Source organism: Pseudorca crassidens, chromosome 17, assembly GCF_039906515.1.
Source record: "Pseudorca crassidens isolate mPseCra1 chromosome 17, mPseCra1.hap1, whole genome shotgun sequence".
In the NCBI taxonomy this organism is placed as follows: Eukaryota; Metazoa; Chordata; class Mammalia; order Artiodactyla; family Delphinidae; genus Pseudorca; species Pseudorca crassidens.
The window spans coordinates 69,216,659-69,232,226 of record NC_090312.1 but is presented as its reverse complement, the minus strand read 5'-3'; the positions used below and the strand labels follow the sequence as shown (position 1 = coordinate 69,232,226).

The 15,568-nt window shown below is 46.8% G+C and overlaps 1 protein-coding gene and 1 long non-coding RNA gene across 2 annotated transcripts; one reads left to right on the top strand and one right to left on the bottom strand.

The window, feature by feature from the left end:
- Positions 1-1,362: 1,362 nt before the first annotated feature.
- MSC (musculin) lies at positions 1,363-4,135 on the bottom strand. The gene is made up of 2 exons (XM_067712074.1): positions 3,387-4,135; positions 1,363-2,521 (listed from the first exon to the last, which is right to left on the bottom strand). The coding sequence occupies exons 1-2, from the start codon at positions 3,894-3,896 to the stop codon at positions 2,435-2,437; spliced, it is 597 nt and encodes a 198-aa protein (XP_067568175.1). The 5' UTR covers positions 3,897-4,135; the 3' UTR covers positions 1,363-2,434.
- Positions 2,807-8,662, top strand: LOC137210338 (uncharacterized). Its single transcript, XR_010936468.1, has 3 exons — positions 2,807-3,026; positions 4,731-7,269; positions 8,352-8,662. It is a non-coding gene; the product is annotated as an uncharacterized lncRNA (long non-coding RNA).
- The last annotated feature ends 6,906 nt before the right edge of the window (positions 8,663-15,568 follow it).

Here is a 15,568-nt window from a genome sequence, read left to right as displayed (position 1 = left end):
CCTTTTCCTTTAGTTATCAGTCAGCCTTTACGGGTGTTGCTCACTGCCTTAGAAGGGTTGCTTAAATATTATCACATTCATAACTGACGGCAATCTTCCAAGGTGGCCACTGTTATTACCCCATTTTGTAGACAGGGAAACTGAGGCAGAGTGGGGTTGCACAGGGTCACTAGTCTTGGGGGTGGCAGAGCTTGGATTCCAGGCTTGGTTCTGCAGACCTTCAGGTTCACCTTAACAAGATGCAACAATGCCTCCTTTTCTCGAAAAGGACCTCATTTCCTGGAAGCTTTGGAAAAGATCTTGACTCGGAGCTGGCTTCGAGCAGACGCCCCACCCCCAAGAAGCCTGGCTTCCAGTGCTTACAAAAGGCCTGAGTGCCTTTAACCACCGTGATGAGGTTTTCTGTAACTAGTTACTCCCAAGTTCTCCTTTAACCAGAGCGCCCTGCTGAAACCCCCTGCTGACTTCTGCCACTGAAGACTGGATCCCCACCGGCTATGAACAAAGGCCCAAGAAAATGGTGCCAGAAAGCAGTTCTCCGGAGCTTGGGTTCGGTTTAGTTCAACACAGGAAACCATGTTCCCTCACCTCACTCTCACCTCCTAAACTCCAGCTGTATTTTCTCTGTCTGGGCAAGAAAACTGCCTTTCAATTTCATAAAATAATGGACACACCCCAAATCAGGCAGTTGTTTAGGTAGTTCTATCCTTCACACTTTTCTAAAGTTTCTAAAGTTTCTACAAAGAGAATGCTCCTTTAAAAAAGACCTGTGTTTAGAAAACCATGTGATGGGTTTCCCAAGTTATTACTTCCTGCGTAAACTGCAGGTAGTTACGTCAAAAAGTCTATATAAACAATATTTGAAAAAAAGAAAAGCTCGACTGAAGTACAAATTGGTGCCTTGTATTGTGGTTTTATTCTGCTAGTTAGACCTGAGACCCATCCTTCACTTCCGGTATGTGGGCCTGTAGGGGGTTCTTGAACTACTTGCAATTGTTAGCACTGGTTTAGGCTGGAGAAATCGTAGTGTGTGTGTGTGTGTGTGTGTGTGTGTGTGTAAAAGAAAGAAGTGCACATATATTACTTTGAAGAGTGTATACCTTTCAACGTGGCTCAGGCCCCAAAAGGTTCTTAGGGCCTAACAAGCCTCCAGTTCCTGCCTTCCAGTAACCTTTGCCTTGAGAAGATGAATCATAGAAAGAGAGTTACGCTTGAAGTTGCAGTGATCTACATGTGATCAACCCCCTCGGCCGACAATGACCTAATCCCCGTCCAGAGCCAAGAGGGCACCTTTAAATTAATTCCCAGACCAAACTCAGTCAAGGGCAACAAAGACCACATTCTGACGCCCCAGGGGCACTCGGTTTTCACAACGCGTTTTATTATTCATACAAAAATAAATTTATTTACATTTGCTAATTACTGCAGTAGTGCGGCCTGGCGCAGCGGCGCGTTCCCCCGGAGCAGGGTCACTAGGTACGGAACAGCCTCTGTGGCCCGCCCCGCCGGAGGAAGAACGTGGACGCCGAGAGGCAGTGTTGGAGGCGGGGGCCACCCCAAGCGGCGAGGCCAGCTGGGGACAGTCAGGAGTGGGGGGGAGGGGAGCTGCAAGTAGGTGTGGGAGGAGGGAGCAGAGGGAGGCGCCGAAGGAGACCCGAGCCGGCTTCAGTGGGGAGAGCCGGATGGGAGGCTCAAGCCTAGAAGGGGAGGGGGGAGACGGAAGCCAGGTGACGGAGAGATGGGCGCCTGGGGGGAGTGAGAGGCGTGACCGCACCTGAAAGCCGAACCGCCAGGGCCACTCCTGGCAAACCCAGCTGAGTTGGTCTCAGAAAGCGCGCCTCCACCTCTCCCCGAGCGGAGACTGCATCGTGTGCCCGCCAGGAGGGCGCTGCCCCGTGGGATACAAACCTGGCCCAGGTGTGCCACACTCTCTTTGCAACTTAAAGACGCGCCCCAGGTAGGTCTCACGTGAAGACCTCCGTCTTTGAAGCCGATTGTCGAGAGCGCGCTCTAACAATTACCTAACCGCGAAAGGCCTGGGCTGCGCGGACTCGTGCCATCACCCACGTAGATCTGGCTCAGCCTGGGAACGAACGCCCAGGCGGCTGCGCGCTGGGCTCAGACTGCAGCGCCGGCGTTAGTCTACACTGCTAAAGCCCGAGGTTGGAGCTGGGTCCGCGTGTAAAGTGTCGTCGCCCAAACCCGCGGCAGCCTAGCCGTTCGCACCTGCGATGACGGCCGCTCCGCGGAACCCTGGGGCTCTGCACCCAACGCCCGCCACCTGTCGAGTTCACAGTCCCGGGGTGGAAGTCTAGGAGAATCCAATGGAACTGTCCTCCCATTCTTGGGGGTTCTCACGCTCTCTCCCTTCTCTCCCTGACTCCCAAACACACTCGCTTAACCAATAATCCCTTCAAGTGAGTTCGAGTTCGATCTAAGCGGTGGTTCCACATAATCTGTTGGCTGCGGAAACTTCTTTGGTGTCAGAGTCGGGTCGTCCCGAGACCACAAATGGCCATGTCTGTAAAATCAAAAAAAGCATCAGATACTGGAGGAGAAACGACCGTTTCAAACCGAAACCGCTCTCCAGACGGAACCCTGGAATATCCCCGGCTTTGAGTAGCTCAGATTTTATCAGTATTCTGGGAATCTGCGTGTCTTCTCTCTAAACTAAGACTTTAACTTTACTGTATTTTGATCACGTGAGACGGGAGGTGTCCGTCCATGCTGTCCTCACGATGATTCCGCGAAATTTGCATGAATTTGGAATTCTGTTGCTTAGTTCCCTTCCCCCCAACACACACACACACACACACACACACACACACACACACACGCACACACCAATCAGCCATTCGCTCCAAATAGGAACTGGGATATGATCTTTCTCAAGCCTGGAGAATTGGCAGGTCGGAGAGGGACTTTCCAGACAAATCCCGTTTGGGGAAACCTCTGCTGTTCTTCAAGAATTGAAAAACCCAAAGGCTTTCGAAAAGAGATCGGCCTTCCCTCCTTCCTTTCAGAAAGTAAGGCTTGTTGATTCAAACCTGTCTGACGCTTAGCTGGAAAAAGCTAGGAAGCGAGATTTGCCAATCAATCTACAACGGGACAGAGGACTCAGATGGAACTTAGATTTAGCCCGGAAGCAGGATATTAGACAATAGCTGTCACTGGGTGATGCAAACACAGAAGGGTGGATGGTTCTCCTCCAGGAAAATGGCTGGCCCCTCCAGTGATCTGGGAGAAACTAAACTGGCCTCCTCACCACCCATACCGGAAACCCCCTACCCCCGGTTTTCCCCAGCGGTCAGACTCTGCCCGGCACCCGGGAGCGCGCCGGGCATCTCTCGGCCGCCCGCCCCGGGCCTCGCGCGCCGGGCCCCTACCAGGTTCACCGGGTGCACGTAGCCGTTCTCGTAGCGGTCCTCCTGCAGCAGCTGCCGCAGGTGCGCGATGTAACTGGAAGCCAGCCGGAGCGTGTCCAGCTTGGAAAGCTTGGTGTCGGGGGGCACCCAGGGCAGGCTGGTCTTGAGCCTGGAGAAGGCTTTGCTCAGCACGCGCATCCGGGCGCGCTCGCGGGCGTTGGCCGCGTTCCTCTGCGACTGCTTGCACTCGGCCGCCGAGCCCTTGGGCGGGAGGGGCTTCTTGCCACCGCCGCCCCCCGCCACCCCGGGCCGTTTCCTCTTGCAGCCTCCGGTGCCGCCGGCCGCTCCCAGCGTACAGCGCTCCTCCTCGCCGTCGGGGTCTTCCTCCTCCGCGGACGAGTTGTCACTGGGCGAGATGTAGCTGCGCTCGGCGCCGCGGAGGGGCGGCCTCTTGGAGACGGGGACCGGGTACCCGCGCTGCAGCTCCCGCAGCTCCATCTCCTCGGGGTCGCTCCCCGAGCTGGTGGACATCGCCGTGTCCCCCACGCCCCCGCCTTCCGCCCCCAGGCCAGTCTCGCGGCCTCCGCCTTCCGCTCCCTCGCGGAGGCGGGGGCCAGGCTGAACTCCGGTGAGGACCAGAGACCCGGGTCGGGAAGTGCGGAGCCCAGAGAACGAGCCCCGCCGCTGACCCGGGAGAGCGTGGCCGAGAAGTCGTCGCCGGGGCCCAGGCTCGGCGCGCACCACGGCGCGCAGCGCCTTTTGACAGTACTATTTATCTGTACTCCTCGGAAGAAACCACCCAGGGCAAAGAAGAGGGGGTTGGAAAGGGGGGCAAGAGGTGGGGCGGGGGCGTGGAAGGGGTGGGGACCATTTTCAGAGTGCAGAGGATCTGCTGGTGGGGGCGGGGAAGGGACGTCTCTGTTGAGCCGGGATTTGGGCCCCTGTCCCCGACGGACCCATCAAGTGCGAGATGACTGTGCGCAGGGTGAGTGAAGGAGGGGACCTTGTTCGTACCCATGTACCCATCCCATTTCCACCCCGCGACTGATCTTAGCGATGGCGAAGGTTTCCAGACACGTGGAAACCCCAGGATCGCGACCTCTGCTTCTTTCCGGAGTCTTTTCAGCAGAACACTATTTTCCAAGTTCATCACTCATAACGTCTGACTGCCTATTCAAGCCTGGCCCGACAAAAGAGTAAAAGCAAAACAAGCAGGCAACACCAAACAGTCCGCGAGTTACCTCTCATCTCCCTCCCCTCCTTTCCTTTAACTTCGCTGTATGATTTCCAGAGCGCTTTCATCTACATTGGTTCCTTTCATTTTCAGACATCTGTGACTTAAATGTTATTATCTCCACTTTGCAGAACTTGAAGCTAAGCCGCAGAGATAGATATTAAATAAAGGACCCCAAATCAACAGGCTGGTAAGTAGAATATGGACTCAAAATCCGTGAGTAGAATCCCTGGCCCCTCGGTATTCCAGTCGCTACACGCCTCCCCGCCGCACAGCACAGATGCTTATATTTGCTATTTTTTGCTGTCTTGAGAGTTCCATGTGTTAATTTTGTTTTTAACACCACCGTGCGTAAGATAGAGGATCCTGCCCAGCGGTTGAGTTATAGTCTAGGGACTCGATGACTATTTTAGATGGTATGTTGAAGAGCGCGCTCCTGGATGCAGGATGTAAGTCAACACAATCGTCCAAAGTAAAATACAAAAACAAAAAAACCCCGACAAAACGGCACCTAGAAGTATGCCCCTCAAAGGAGACAAACGATAACTGCGGTCTTATCGTTTTCTCACTCGAAGGGCCTTTGCAATACGTGGTCTGGGGATGTGTACTTCATTTTGGAAGTGGACACCAATGGCCAGCTATTGAATGCGTGCTGTGTGCCAGGCACTGCATTAGGCGCCCTGTGCCTGCCCACTGAGTAATTGAAACAAACACACAAAACTAAAACAACAACAAAATAATTCAAACCCTATGAGGTTGGGTTGGCGTTAGTTACTCCGTTCTGAGGAAACTGAATCTTCACACCCGAATTAGGTGTTTACTGTCCTTTCCCTACAAGCCCACAGCTTCCCAAGCTGAGCGAAGCTTAAGGAGAGACTGATGGGCAGTTAGCTGGGGACGGAGCGGGCAGAAGCCGCGGCTCCTCCAGCAGAACAAATGCGCCCGGCTCCATGCCTGAAGGGCCGCAACAGGTGGCTGGCCCGGGCTGACTTCATCACTCAGGCATCATCGTTCCACCTTCGTCTCCCAGGCCAGGCCTCCCCCGTGGGGGTGTTTCGCCAAACCCTTCCCGCTCGCCGCCGTTTGCAGAGGTTTTCTCCCGGTATATTTTGTCATTTGGTTGGGAGGCGGGGGTGGAGAGTAGGGGGAGGGGCTCCTTTGGGATCAGTTGAGTAAAAAGATCGCTCGCTCTCAGTTCTCTCTGGTCTGGGAAAACGCAGGGAATACTTGACAGAGCGTAGACATCGTTCCTGAAACGCTTGAACTTGAACTTGACTCTAGGTGTGCCAGGTGAAGGAGAAAAGCAAAAAAAAAAAAAAAAAAAAAAAAAAGAGAGAGAGAGAAGGGGGAGCAAATAAATATAAAGAGGAGATCTCAGGCAGCTTTTTGCATCGCCTATTGATGACTTGAAGCTATCAGCATAAATACAGAGTCTCACACATTAGAGGCAGGCATATAGGTTTTAAAAATCGGGATTGTTTATACAGGTGCAGAACAAAGTCTTTTCTTTAGAAAAGATTAATGGCAGGGAGAGCGCTGGATTTTCTCTAAACAGTCGCAAAAACTGTACCCAGCCTCAACGCGAAGTGGGTCATGGCCAGTTTCTTTTCCTCGAAGGAACTGCCTGACCCCAGGGATTCTTTTTTTATATATATAGCTCTTTCCTTTTTCCTTCTTTTTTCTTTTCACTTCCTCCCTCCCTTCCTTCCTCCCTTCCTTCCTTCCTTCCTTCGTTCCTCCCTTCCTCCCTCCCTCCCTCCCCTCTCTTCTTCCCTTTCTCCCTCTGATCTCTTTCAAGAAAGACAGCTATTTTCTCTATTTTCTTTTATCTTGTTTTCATTTCCCCTTTCACTCCATTTCTTTCTAGTTACATTTTTATTCTTTCACTCTTTTTTTCAAGTTGCAGACTCCTAATGAAGATTAAGAAATGTATCTTCATCTACATTTCATGTTAGTATATAACTACAGTTTGCTTTAACAGGTTTGTAATGACATCTGACATTCGTCACCTCTTTAGACTTTCAAAATGCTTTTACTTTTCCTTCTCTCTCAGTGATTACAAAAACCCCGTGAGCTGAACAGTGCAAGTATAACTATCTCTTTTGAAAAACCTGTCGTTTTAATTGTTTTGGCAAGTTCCCAAGTGAATATTGTAAACGAACATTGCAAATGAATAATGAAATCTTTACTTTTGTATTTTTTCTCAAAGTTTTATAAAATAAACTCGTATTTTTGAAAAGTTCTATATTTACAGAAAAGTCATAAAGATAGTAGTACAGAGAGTTCTCATATATTTCACACCCAGTTTCCCCTATAATTAATATCTTACATTAGTAAGGTATATTTGTCACAATTAATGAACCAATATTGCTACATTATGATTAATGACATTCCACACTTTACTCCTATTTCCTTTTTTACCTAATGCCCTTTTTCTGTTCCAGGATCCCATTGTAATAATCAACCTTGATAGTCTGTAATTGATGATTTGACATCTTGAAGTCACGCCAAAACTGTTGACGTCCCTACCACCCCTGTGGTTTTACAGCACACAGAAATCATATTACTAACCTTCCAACTACTAAATAAAGAAGTGGTGGGGAGTTGTCTGGTGGGGATGTCCCCTCCTTAGCAGGAAGCAAATACAGATGTTGGAGTTTGTGTTGGAAGGTTAGTACTTTTCTATTTTAAAAAAGCACGTTGAAAGCAATTCCTATCTGCCCATGCTTTACAACCTTTTATATTTGTAACACAAATATACAGTTGTCTATGGTATATACTGATGATTTTGAAATTCTTTAAGATGTTCTCTTTAAGTATGCAGTGGGAGATGGGGTTAAAGTTACAGTCTCAAACATTAATACATTTAATAATAATTAATAAATTAATAATCCTGGCTCTCCTGCTTATTAGCTGTATGACCTTTGGCAATTTACTTTTTCTGAGGCTTAGATTACTGATCAGTATAATATGAAATATCTAACTTGTTGTGAGGAAGGGGGAGTATATGAGCAATTGCCCAGGCCACAGCCTGATGCACTGGAGAAAATCAATAAATCCTAGTTATTTTTATTACTATGAACTGCCTTGCCCAACATCACACACCTAATAAAGTGTCAGGGCCCAGAACTGACCCAGGTTTTGTACACCACGGCTTGATGTGGATTTCAGACAGCACAAGATGTTTCTTTGCTTTAACTGCAGGCTTCTAGGGTGTGAAGTGCATGGTCCCCTTGCCGGACATTTTCCACAGGCCTCATAAGAGACATCACTGAGGGAAAATGGATGGGACTGCATCAGAAACTTTCTTTTTCCAAGTTTTCTCACCATAAAGTCACAGCACTTCTCCAAGCCTCACTTCCCCTATTTGAAAACTGGGATAAAACTCCTAAATCAGTAACTGAAAAGGATTAAATGAGATTGTGGAGAAGCAGCACACTAAGTGTAACAGAGAAAAGGTGCTTAATTTGCTAAAATAAAAAAAAAATGCAGACTTTGGTTTTTAAAAAGGGAGAATGAGGTGGATTATAATTACAGACCATAGAAAAGAAGGCCATTTAATGCCACCTTCCCCTTCCTCCGAAGTAAATACTGGGTAAGGAAGTGTAAAGTTGGTCAGGTCAAGTGGGTTTAGAGTTTGTTTGCGGGTGGGAGGTGGATACCAAGTCAAAGCATGTGGTAAGTAGGTGCTTAAGAAATGTTTGTTGTTGGAATGCATTCCCCATATGACTTTCCTGGTGGTGTCTCCCCAGAGCCTCCTGATGTTCTGGGTTTGTCCAGTTGGCTGAAGAAATTGCCCACACCTTTGACCTAGAAAAACAAAGAGTCTAGACCAGCACTGTCCAATATGGATGTCACCAGCCACATGAGGTGATTGAGCACTTGGAATGTGGCTAGTCATGTACAATATTGTAAAATACACACCGGATATTGAAGACAATATGAAGAAAAGAATGTAAAATATCTCACTAATTTTTTTTAAAATATATGTCAAACGATGATGATAGTTTTGATATACTGGGTTAAAGGAACTATATTTTACCATTAAAAATAAATTATGAATTTTTACCGTTAAAAATTTAAAAAATGACCCTTGCTTTGTATTTTTACTATGTGGCTACTAGAAATTGGGAATTACAGATGTGGCTCGCATTATATTTCTATTGGATAATTCAGGGATTAACGAGGCAATTGTGCACTGAGTGTCTAATGTTTGCTGTGGCAGGTGTTGGTGAGCCAGTCTCCCGCCCACTCGGAAGGCACATTCTCGTGGGAAAAAGCACCATAATGCGGGAAGCACACATTACAGCACGTCTGCTCTCACTAATCCCTGTCATCTCGCCTGCATCTCTCCACGTGTACCCGACCCCGTCTAATCCCTCCAACCTTAGAACACGCTGAGAAACGCTTCCAGTTGGTTTGGATTTCCGCAGCTCGTTGCACTGGGAAAATTTACAATGAGGCGTCCATTCCCCAGGCAGGATGGCCACCCCGCGGACACCGACCAGGGCTCCAGTGCTCAGTTCGTCCGCCTTTTCAGAGCAACCCTGGGTACCGAGTACTACGCCCAGTTCCGGGTTAAGCGGCGCGCACGTCACGTGGTATACGGGTCACGTGATACGCCGTCTCACGGGGACGGGGAGGGGTCACGTGGGCGGCGTACGTTTAGGCCCGCCACGTTTCTTTGTCTCGCGAAGCTGGAGCTGGCTTGTGTTCCGGGATTGTCCCCAGGCTGCTTGACCTGGAAGGAAAGGAACTCCTGGCTCTTCCCGCCATCCACGTGGTCAGGTATCTGAGGGAACAGTGAAGCTCGCGGGAGGAGTTCTCTGGCACCCAGGACACAAGCGGCCCTCCCCTGCTCGTTTATCCAAGATTTGCGGCCAGATTTTTGCCTCCTTGGAGCCCCGTGAGGCCTTAGCGTTTAGACAGGCCAGGGCCTGGACACATCAGGTTTGCAGAGGCTGAAGGTAGAAAGGCCCGAGTTAAGAATGAAAAGGGAGCACACAACATTGTTAATCAACTATACTCTAATATAAAATTAATTTTTTTTTTTTTTTTGCGGTACGCGGGCCTCTCACTGTTGTGGCCTCTCCCGCCGTGGAGCACAGGCTCCGGACACGCAGGCCCAGCGGCCATGGCTCACGGGCCCAGCCGCTCCGCGGCATGTGGGATCTTCCAGGACCGGGGCACGAACCAGTGTCCCCTGCATCGGCAGGCGGACTCTAAACCACTGCGCTACCAGGGAAGCCCTAAAATTAAAATTTTTTAAAAAATGAAGGAGGAGAGAGGAAAGGTGATAAGACTCAGAGACCTCATTTTCTTTGCCATTTAGGACAGAAGGAAAAAAAATCATCATTGATCGTCTCCTCAACTAAAACGCAGGTGACTTTGAAAAAGACTTTTGTTTTTTTAAAGCAATTTGTGTGGGAGCCAATGCCAAGGCGTAACTGTTCTGCAAACCCCAGATAAGGAATAGAAAGCTGCGGGGCTTCTGCAAATGACTTTGAATGCTCCATTAACAGAGATATGTAGCTCCACCCTCAAGAAGAAAAGCCCCGTGGCACAGCTTCCAGAGGCTTGTCTGCAGAATCCCTGGACTTCACTCATTTGGAGGATCCTGAAGGGCGAGCTGGGCTGGGCTGTGGCTCATGGGTCTGATAGCAGTCTTATTTTTAAAAATCCCTCGAGACAGCCTTTCATTCTTAGGCAAAAGCTAAGAAACTCTGTCTTAGCAGTTTTTTCTTTTACTGTTGATTTTTATCGGCAGTACTTTGGAAGTGTGAAAATACGCCATTACCAAAACAGCCCTTGAAATGTAGCACACAGCTCTGGTTTCCAGTATGTGGTCCCAAGCCTTGGATTTAATTGTGGAGTTAACCTGGGAGAGAATGACATTCTGCCATGTGGCACGTACTGGAAAAAGGCCCCTCTGCTGTGGACATTAGGAGATCTCTGCCTATCAGCTCCATGGCCTTGGGCCACTTGCTGGCCTTCTTGGAGCTGTTTCTCTGTTTGTAGCCCACCTCTCAAGTGGTGACGAGGGTCAACAAGATTGCCCGGCAGCGCGCAGGCTCTCCTGGAAAGTGTAGAACATGGTACAAGGTCAGTTATTACATTATTGTCCTCATTCTCTCTCCTAGGGGCTCATTCTTCTCCTACCCCCTCACCCAGCAGTCGGCCTTGCGCAGTGTCACTCTCGTTTTAGTAGCCCTCCACCCTCTACCCCTTTCCCCGCAGTGCCTCATCCCCTATAGAACATCAAGTGAAAACAAAATGCCGCCTGGCGCCAGAAGGAAGTTCTCTTGTAATAGATACTTTGTGGTGTCAGAGAGAAGGGATTCTGTGCACTTTGTCAACCGGTCCCTTAAAATCTTCTGTAAAAGCGGGCCTGGCTTATTTACATACAAGTTTTGCTTCCCTAGCCCCAAGCCCTTTTAATCTCCAATTCTGAAGTGAGCTCTCACAGCATCAGAGAACAGGGAGGTGTTGGGGGCAATGTGCGCACTTTTTCTTGATGTTTTTTTTTTTTTCCTTTGGATTATTTGTGCTGCTTTGCCCAATTAGCAAGGATAATGAGGCAATTAGCTTGCAGAGGAGGCTGCTACGTTTTCGCTGTAGGTTTCAGTCTCCAAGAGAACTCCTTGAGGATGTTGGAAACAGAATTGCCTAAGATATCCTCATGCCGGTTTCATCACCCTGCCATTACTCCTTAGATTGCCACATTCAGGCAACTTCCTTTCGGCAAGACAGTCGAGGAATTAAAATAAACAATAAGAAAATGAAAAGACTAAACAGTCAACTCAATAAAGGCGGAGACTGTGCCTTGTTCAGCTGGGTATTCCCAGATACCTAGCACTACCTGTGAAAGGTACTACCTAAATATTCGGTGACGAAAATCATTTGCAAACACGTGAGCACAATCTAGTATTCACCCGTAATTAACGGGAGACACACACTGAAACCATTATTTGCCCTTCATTTAACCAACTCAGTCCAATGTGCTCTACCCCACTATCAACCCTTACAGAGATCCAGTTCCATTTCTCATTAACTGAATGGATAATATATAGCTATGATCTATATCATAATGTAAGAGATGTCTATGTACTTACACTATACTTGCCACAACTCCAGAGTTCATCCTAAATAACTGAAGAATTACGTGTAATGTAAACATCCCAGCAATAAGAGTTCTTATAAAAATGAAACCTGGCTTTAAAAACTGTAACTGCTCTTCCTGATTGGAAGAAAATCAGAACTTTGATACAATTTCAGGGGATCACAGATCTACAGAGCCTCCGATTAAACCTTTATCATAGAGTAAGGGGAGAATGGAGCCCTAAAAGGCCCACCCATTTAATGGGTGAGTAGAGAGGGGGGATTCAGAGAAAGAAAGACAGTCATCAGAGAGGTGAGAGGAAACCAAGAGTAGTGTTTTTGAGAGCAAGGGAGGGGTTTCCGGAAATAATGGGTGGGGACTTCCAGTTGAGGTGGTATGGTAAGGTCACATTTTGAAGCTTCTCTTGTACTCTAAACACATGGCAATAAGAGTTAAAGTGTAACAGTAGGAAACTAAAAAGACATAACCATGTTCAGAAGCAACAAAAATACCTCTGTGGACCAGGAGTAGAACAGAAACCGAAGGTTGAGTGGGGTCGAAGCTCCTGGCAAATCCCTGGGGGATCCTCCAGGCAGGAGAGTCCAGGAGTTGAGTTCCTTTGCAGAAAGGGGGGACATAACTGGCCCATGCGAGGAGGGAGACTGGCCTGTGTCACTGCCTAAATTAGGATTCTGGAGCAGGGCTACACCTTAGTGAATGCAGCCACTGGGGAAACAAAAGAAAGCAAGCCCACTCAGCGTATTGGCTCTGTGACCGGATCACTTTCAATTGTTTTTTCTCTTAATTGTGGGTCACCGTTTCCCACTTCTTTGCATGCCTGGTGACTTTTGTTTGGAGGCCAGACATCGTGAATTTTGCCTGTTGGGTGCTGGATATCTGTGTTTCCTCATAAATATTATCGATCTTTGTTCTGGGATGAAGTTAAGTTACTTGGAAATAGTGTAATCCTTTCCAGTCTTGCTTTTAAGATCAGTAGAAGGAATCAGCCGTGCTCCTTCTGAGGCTAATTTTTCCCTCTACTGAGGCAAGACTCTTCTGAGCACTCAACCTAAAGCCCTGTGAATCATGAGATTTTCCAGTCTGGCTGGAGCAGGTATTATTGCTGGCCCTGTGTGAGTACCTGACTCACACCTGACTTTAATCTTTTTTGGTGGGAATTCCTTCAGCCTCAGGTAGTTTCCTCTATGCTTGTGCTGATCAGCTGAAAACTCCGGACGGACCCTCTGCAGATCTCTGGAGTTCTCTCTCTGTGCAGCTCCCTTCTCTCTGGTCCTCTGTTCTGTGAATTCTAGCTGCCTCGTTCTCTCTGCTCTCTCAGCTCTGTCTTCTCCACTCAGGGGGCCTGCCTGGATTCTCCCTTTCTGCTCCTCAGCCTGGAAACTTCTTCGGTGGCAACAGCTGGGGCAGCTGTAGCAATGACAGGGCTTTTCTTGTTTGTTACCCATCTCTTAGGGTCCACTGCCTTTTACTGCCTCATGCCCCGTGTTTGGAGAACCATTGTTTCGTACATACATTTTGCCTGTTGTGTGGTTGTTTGAGGCAGAGAGGTGAGTCTTATCTCTGGAAGTCAATTTCGGCCACAAGTGGAAGTCTTTGGAATTACACCTTAGTAGGAAACTAGTTTTTTTTTGTTTTGTTTTTAAGGGTTAGAGTTGCTTAAGGATGCTTATATTTTGAGGAAGAAATTAAAGATATTAAAAATGTGAGAAACAGAAGGGAATAGTGATGGGCCAAGTTCCCACGGGAGGTGGAAGGAGATAGGGGGGTAGCTTTGACGAGCAAAAGATACACCCCTTTGCCTGAAATGAGTCAAAAATCAATAATGTAGGATGCCACCGTAGATCAGGAGAGGTTTCTTATGGGAAGAGGTTAGCCGCTGATGGGCTTTGTTTGCTCAGTGGAGTATACCTTAAGGTTATCAGTGTAGGATAGGTGAATAGGCATGAGGTATCCAGGTTAACAGAAGTGGGAAATGTGAGGAGCAGCCATTTTGGGGAATGGAAGAAAGGACCGGGTAGGTAAGGAAAAGTCTTTCAAAGCAGTGTTAAGGGCCCTGATAACTTTGACACATTAACAAATGTGAAGTTTTCTAGCACAGTGGTTGATATGTAATGGTTATTAGTTAGAAATAGTTGAATCTTGATGATAAGATTCCCTGTTTACATCTCTGGTAACAAGAACTTGCAAGGATAAGCCACTAATGGGTTCATCAGGTTTTGACGAGGTCGAGTGGCAGTTTAGGAAAATGGAGTTTAGGGGAGATACTCTTAGAGATTTAGATGAGGCTTCAGTAGTTGGAGACCCATGGTATGAAGGAGGAAGCAAAAATGAAGGCATATTTTTTTTTTCTTTTGGGGTTAGTGGAAAGGATTTGCAGACACAGTACCACTGTGTTGTGTAAGTTTTGACATAGACATTGACATAGAATACAATGTGGAAGAATACAAAGTGGAAGAATCCATATATTTAATTATTATTTATATATTATTTATTTTTATTATTTCTTATATTTTTCAGTTGTGCCTTGACCTTACATCCAAAATACATAAATGCATGCATACATGCATACAGACACACGAACTATACTTCAAAATTTAGGCTACCTGGAGGTATTAGCAGATTTCTTTCAATATATCCCACAGCAATTTAGAACACAGCAAATATTGGGTATTTTAAATCAATGCTAGGCCCCCTGATTTCTTAATATTAGCCATAGGGCACTCACTGGCATGCGATATACAGTTTAATGGGGAAAAAAGGTAGAGTAGGTCAGGTTAGTCCCCAACTGCCCTTATCTTCTCACTCTTCACACTAAATTTCGATACTTACCCACATTTTACAATAAAGGTACCAAAGTTAAGAGAGGTGAAGTCCCTTGCTGAGAGATAGTTGAAGGGGGAACACAGATTTCCAGACTAGGCGTCTAGCACTCTGGTTACCATATCATGCCCATGATGGTTAATTTTGTGTGTTGGTTTGGTATAGGCCACAGTTCCCAGATATTTGGTCAGACGTTGTTCTAGATGTTTTTGTGGAGGTATTTCTTTTCTTTTCTCTCTCTCTCTCTTTTTTTTTTTTTTGGATCAGATTCACATTTAAAACAGTAGACTTAGAGTGAAACAGATTATCCTCCTTAATGTGAGTAGGCCTTATCTGATCAGTTGACTGTCTTAATAGAAAAAGACTGACCTCCCTAGAAGAAAAAGAGGAGATTCTGCCAGGAGACCACCTTCAGACTTGAACTCCATCTCTTTCTTCTGTGTCCAGCCTGCTGGCCTACCCTTCAGATAATGTTTTTAAACAAAGACTGTTAAATCCTAGAGAATTTGTAATCAGGATCATGTATAATATCAGGCATTTCTAAATTGGGAGTGTTTAAATTATAAAGGGATAGTGAATCTCACAGTCCTTGATATTTAGTCCTCATTTTAGAAGTCATGGAAAAATTAGTCTAGCCAGGGAGGAAAATGCCCCAAGTAACTATAAAGTATCAACACATTGACTTTTCATATTTTTTTGATATTACTGTGCTACTTGGTTGAAAAATACTGACCTTAATTAAAAATTTTTCTTTACAATCATTGTTTGGATGGATATAACCACTGAATCTTTTCCTTTAATAGAAATATAATTCTCATACCATAAACTTCACCCTTTACAAATGTGCAATTCATTGTTTTTTAGTATATTCACAAGGTTGTACAACCATTACCATTATGTATTTTCCAAACATTTTTATAATCCCAGAATAAAACCCCATAATGATTAGCAGTTAACTCCTCACCTCCTGGGATCTCTTATGCAGTTTCTGGAAACCACTAATCTTTCTGTCTCTGTGTCTTTGTCTAT

What these genes read in the sequence shown, in the direction of transcription:
- MSC (XM_067712074.1), bottom strand. Translation starts at nt 3,896, where the DNA reads ATGTCCACCAGCTCGGGGAGCGACCCCGAGGAGATGGAGCTGCGGGAG. An exon ending in ACGTGCACCCGGTGAACCTG is followed by an intron (nt 2,522 to 3,386) that starts GTAGGGGCCCGG and finishes TTGATTTTACAG; the next exon opens with ACATGGCCATTTGTGGTCTC.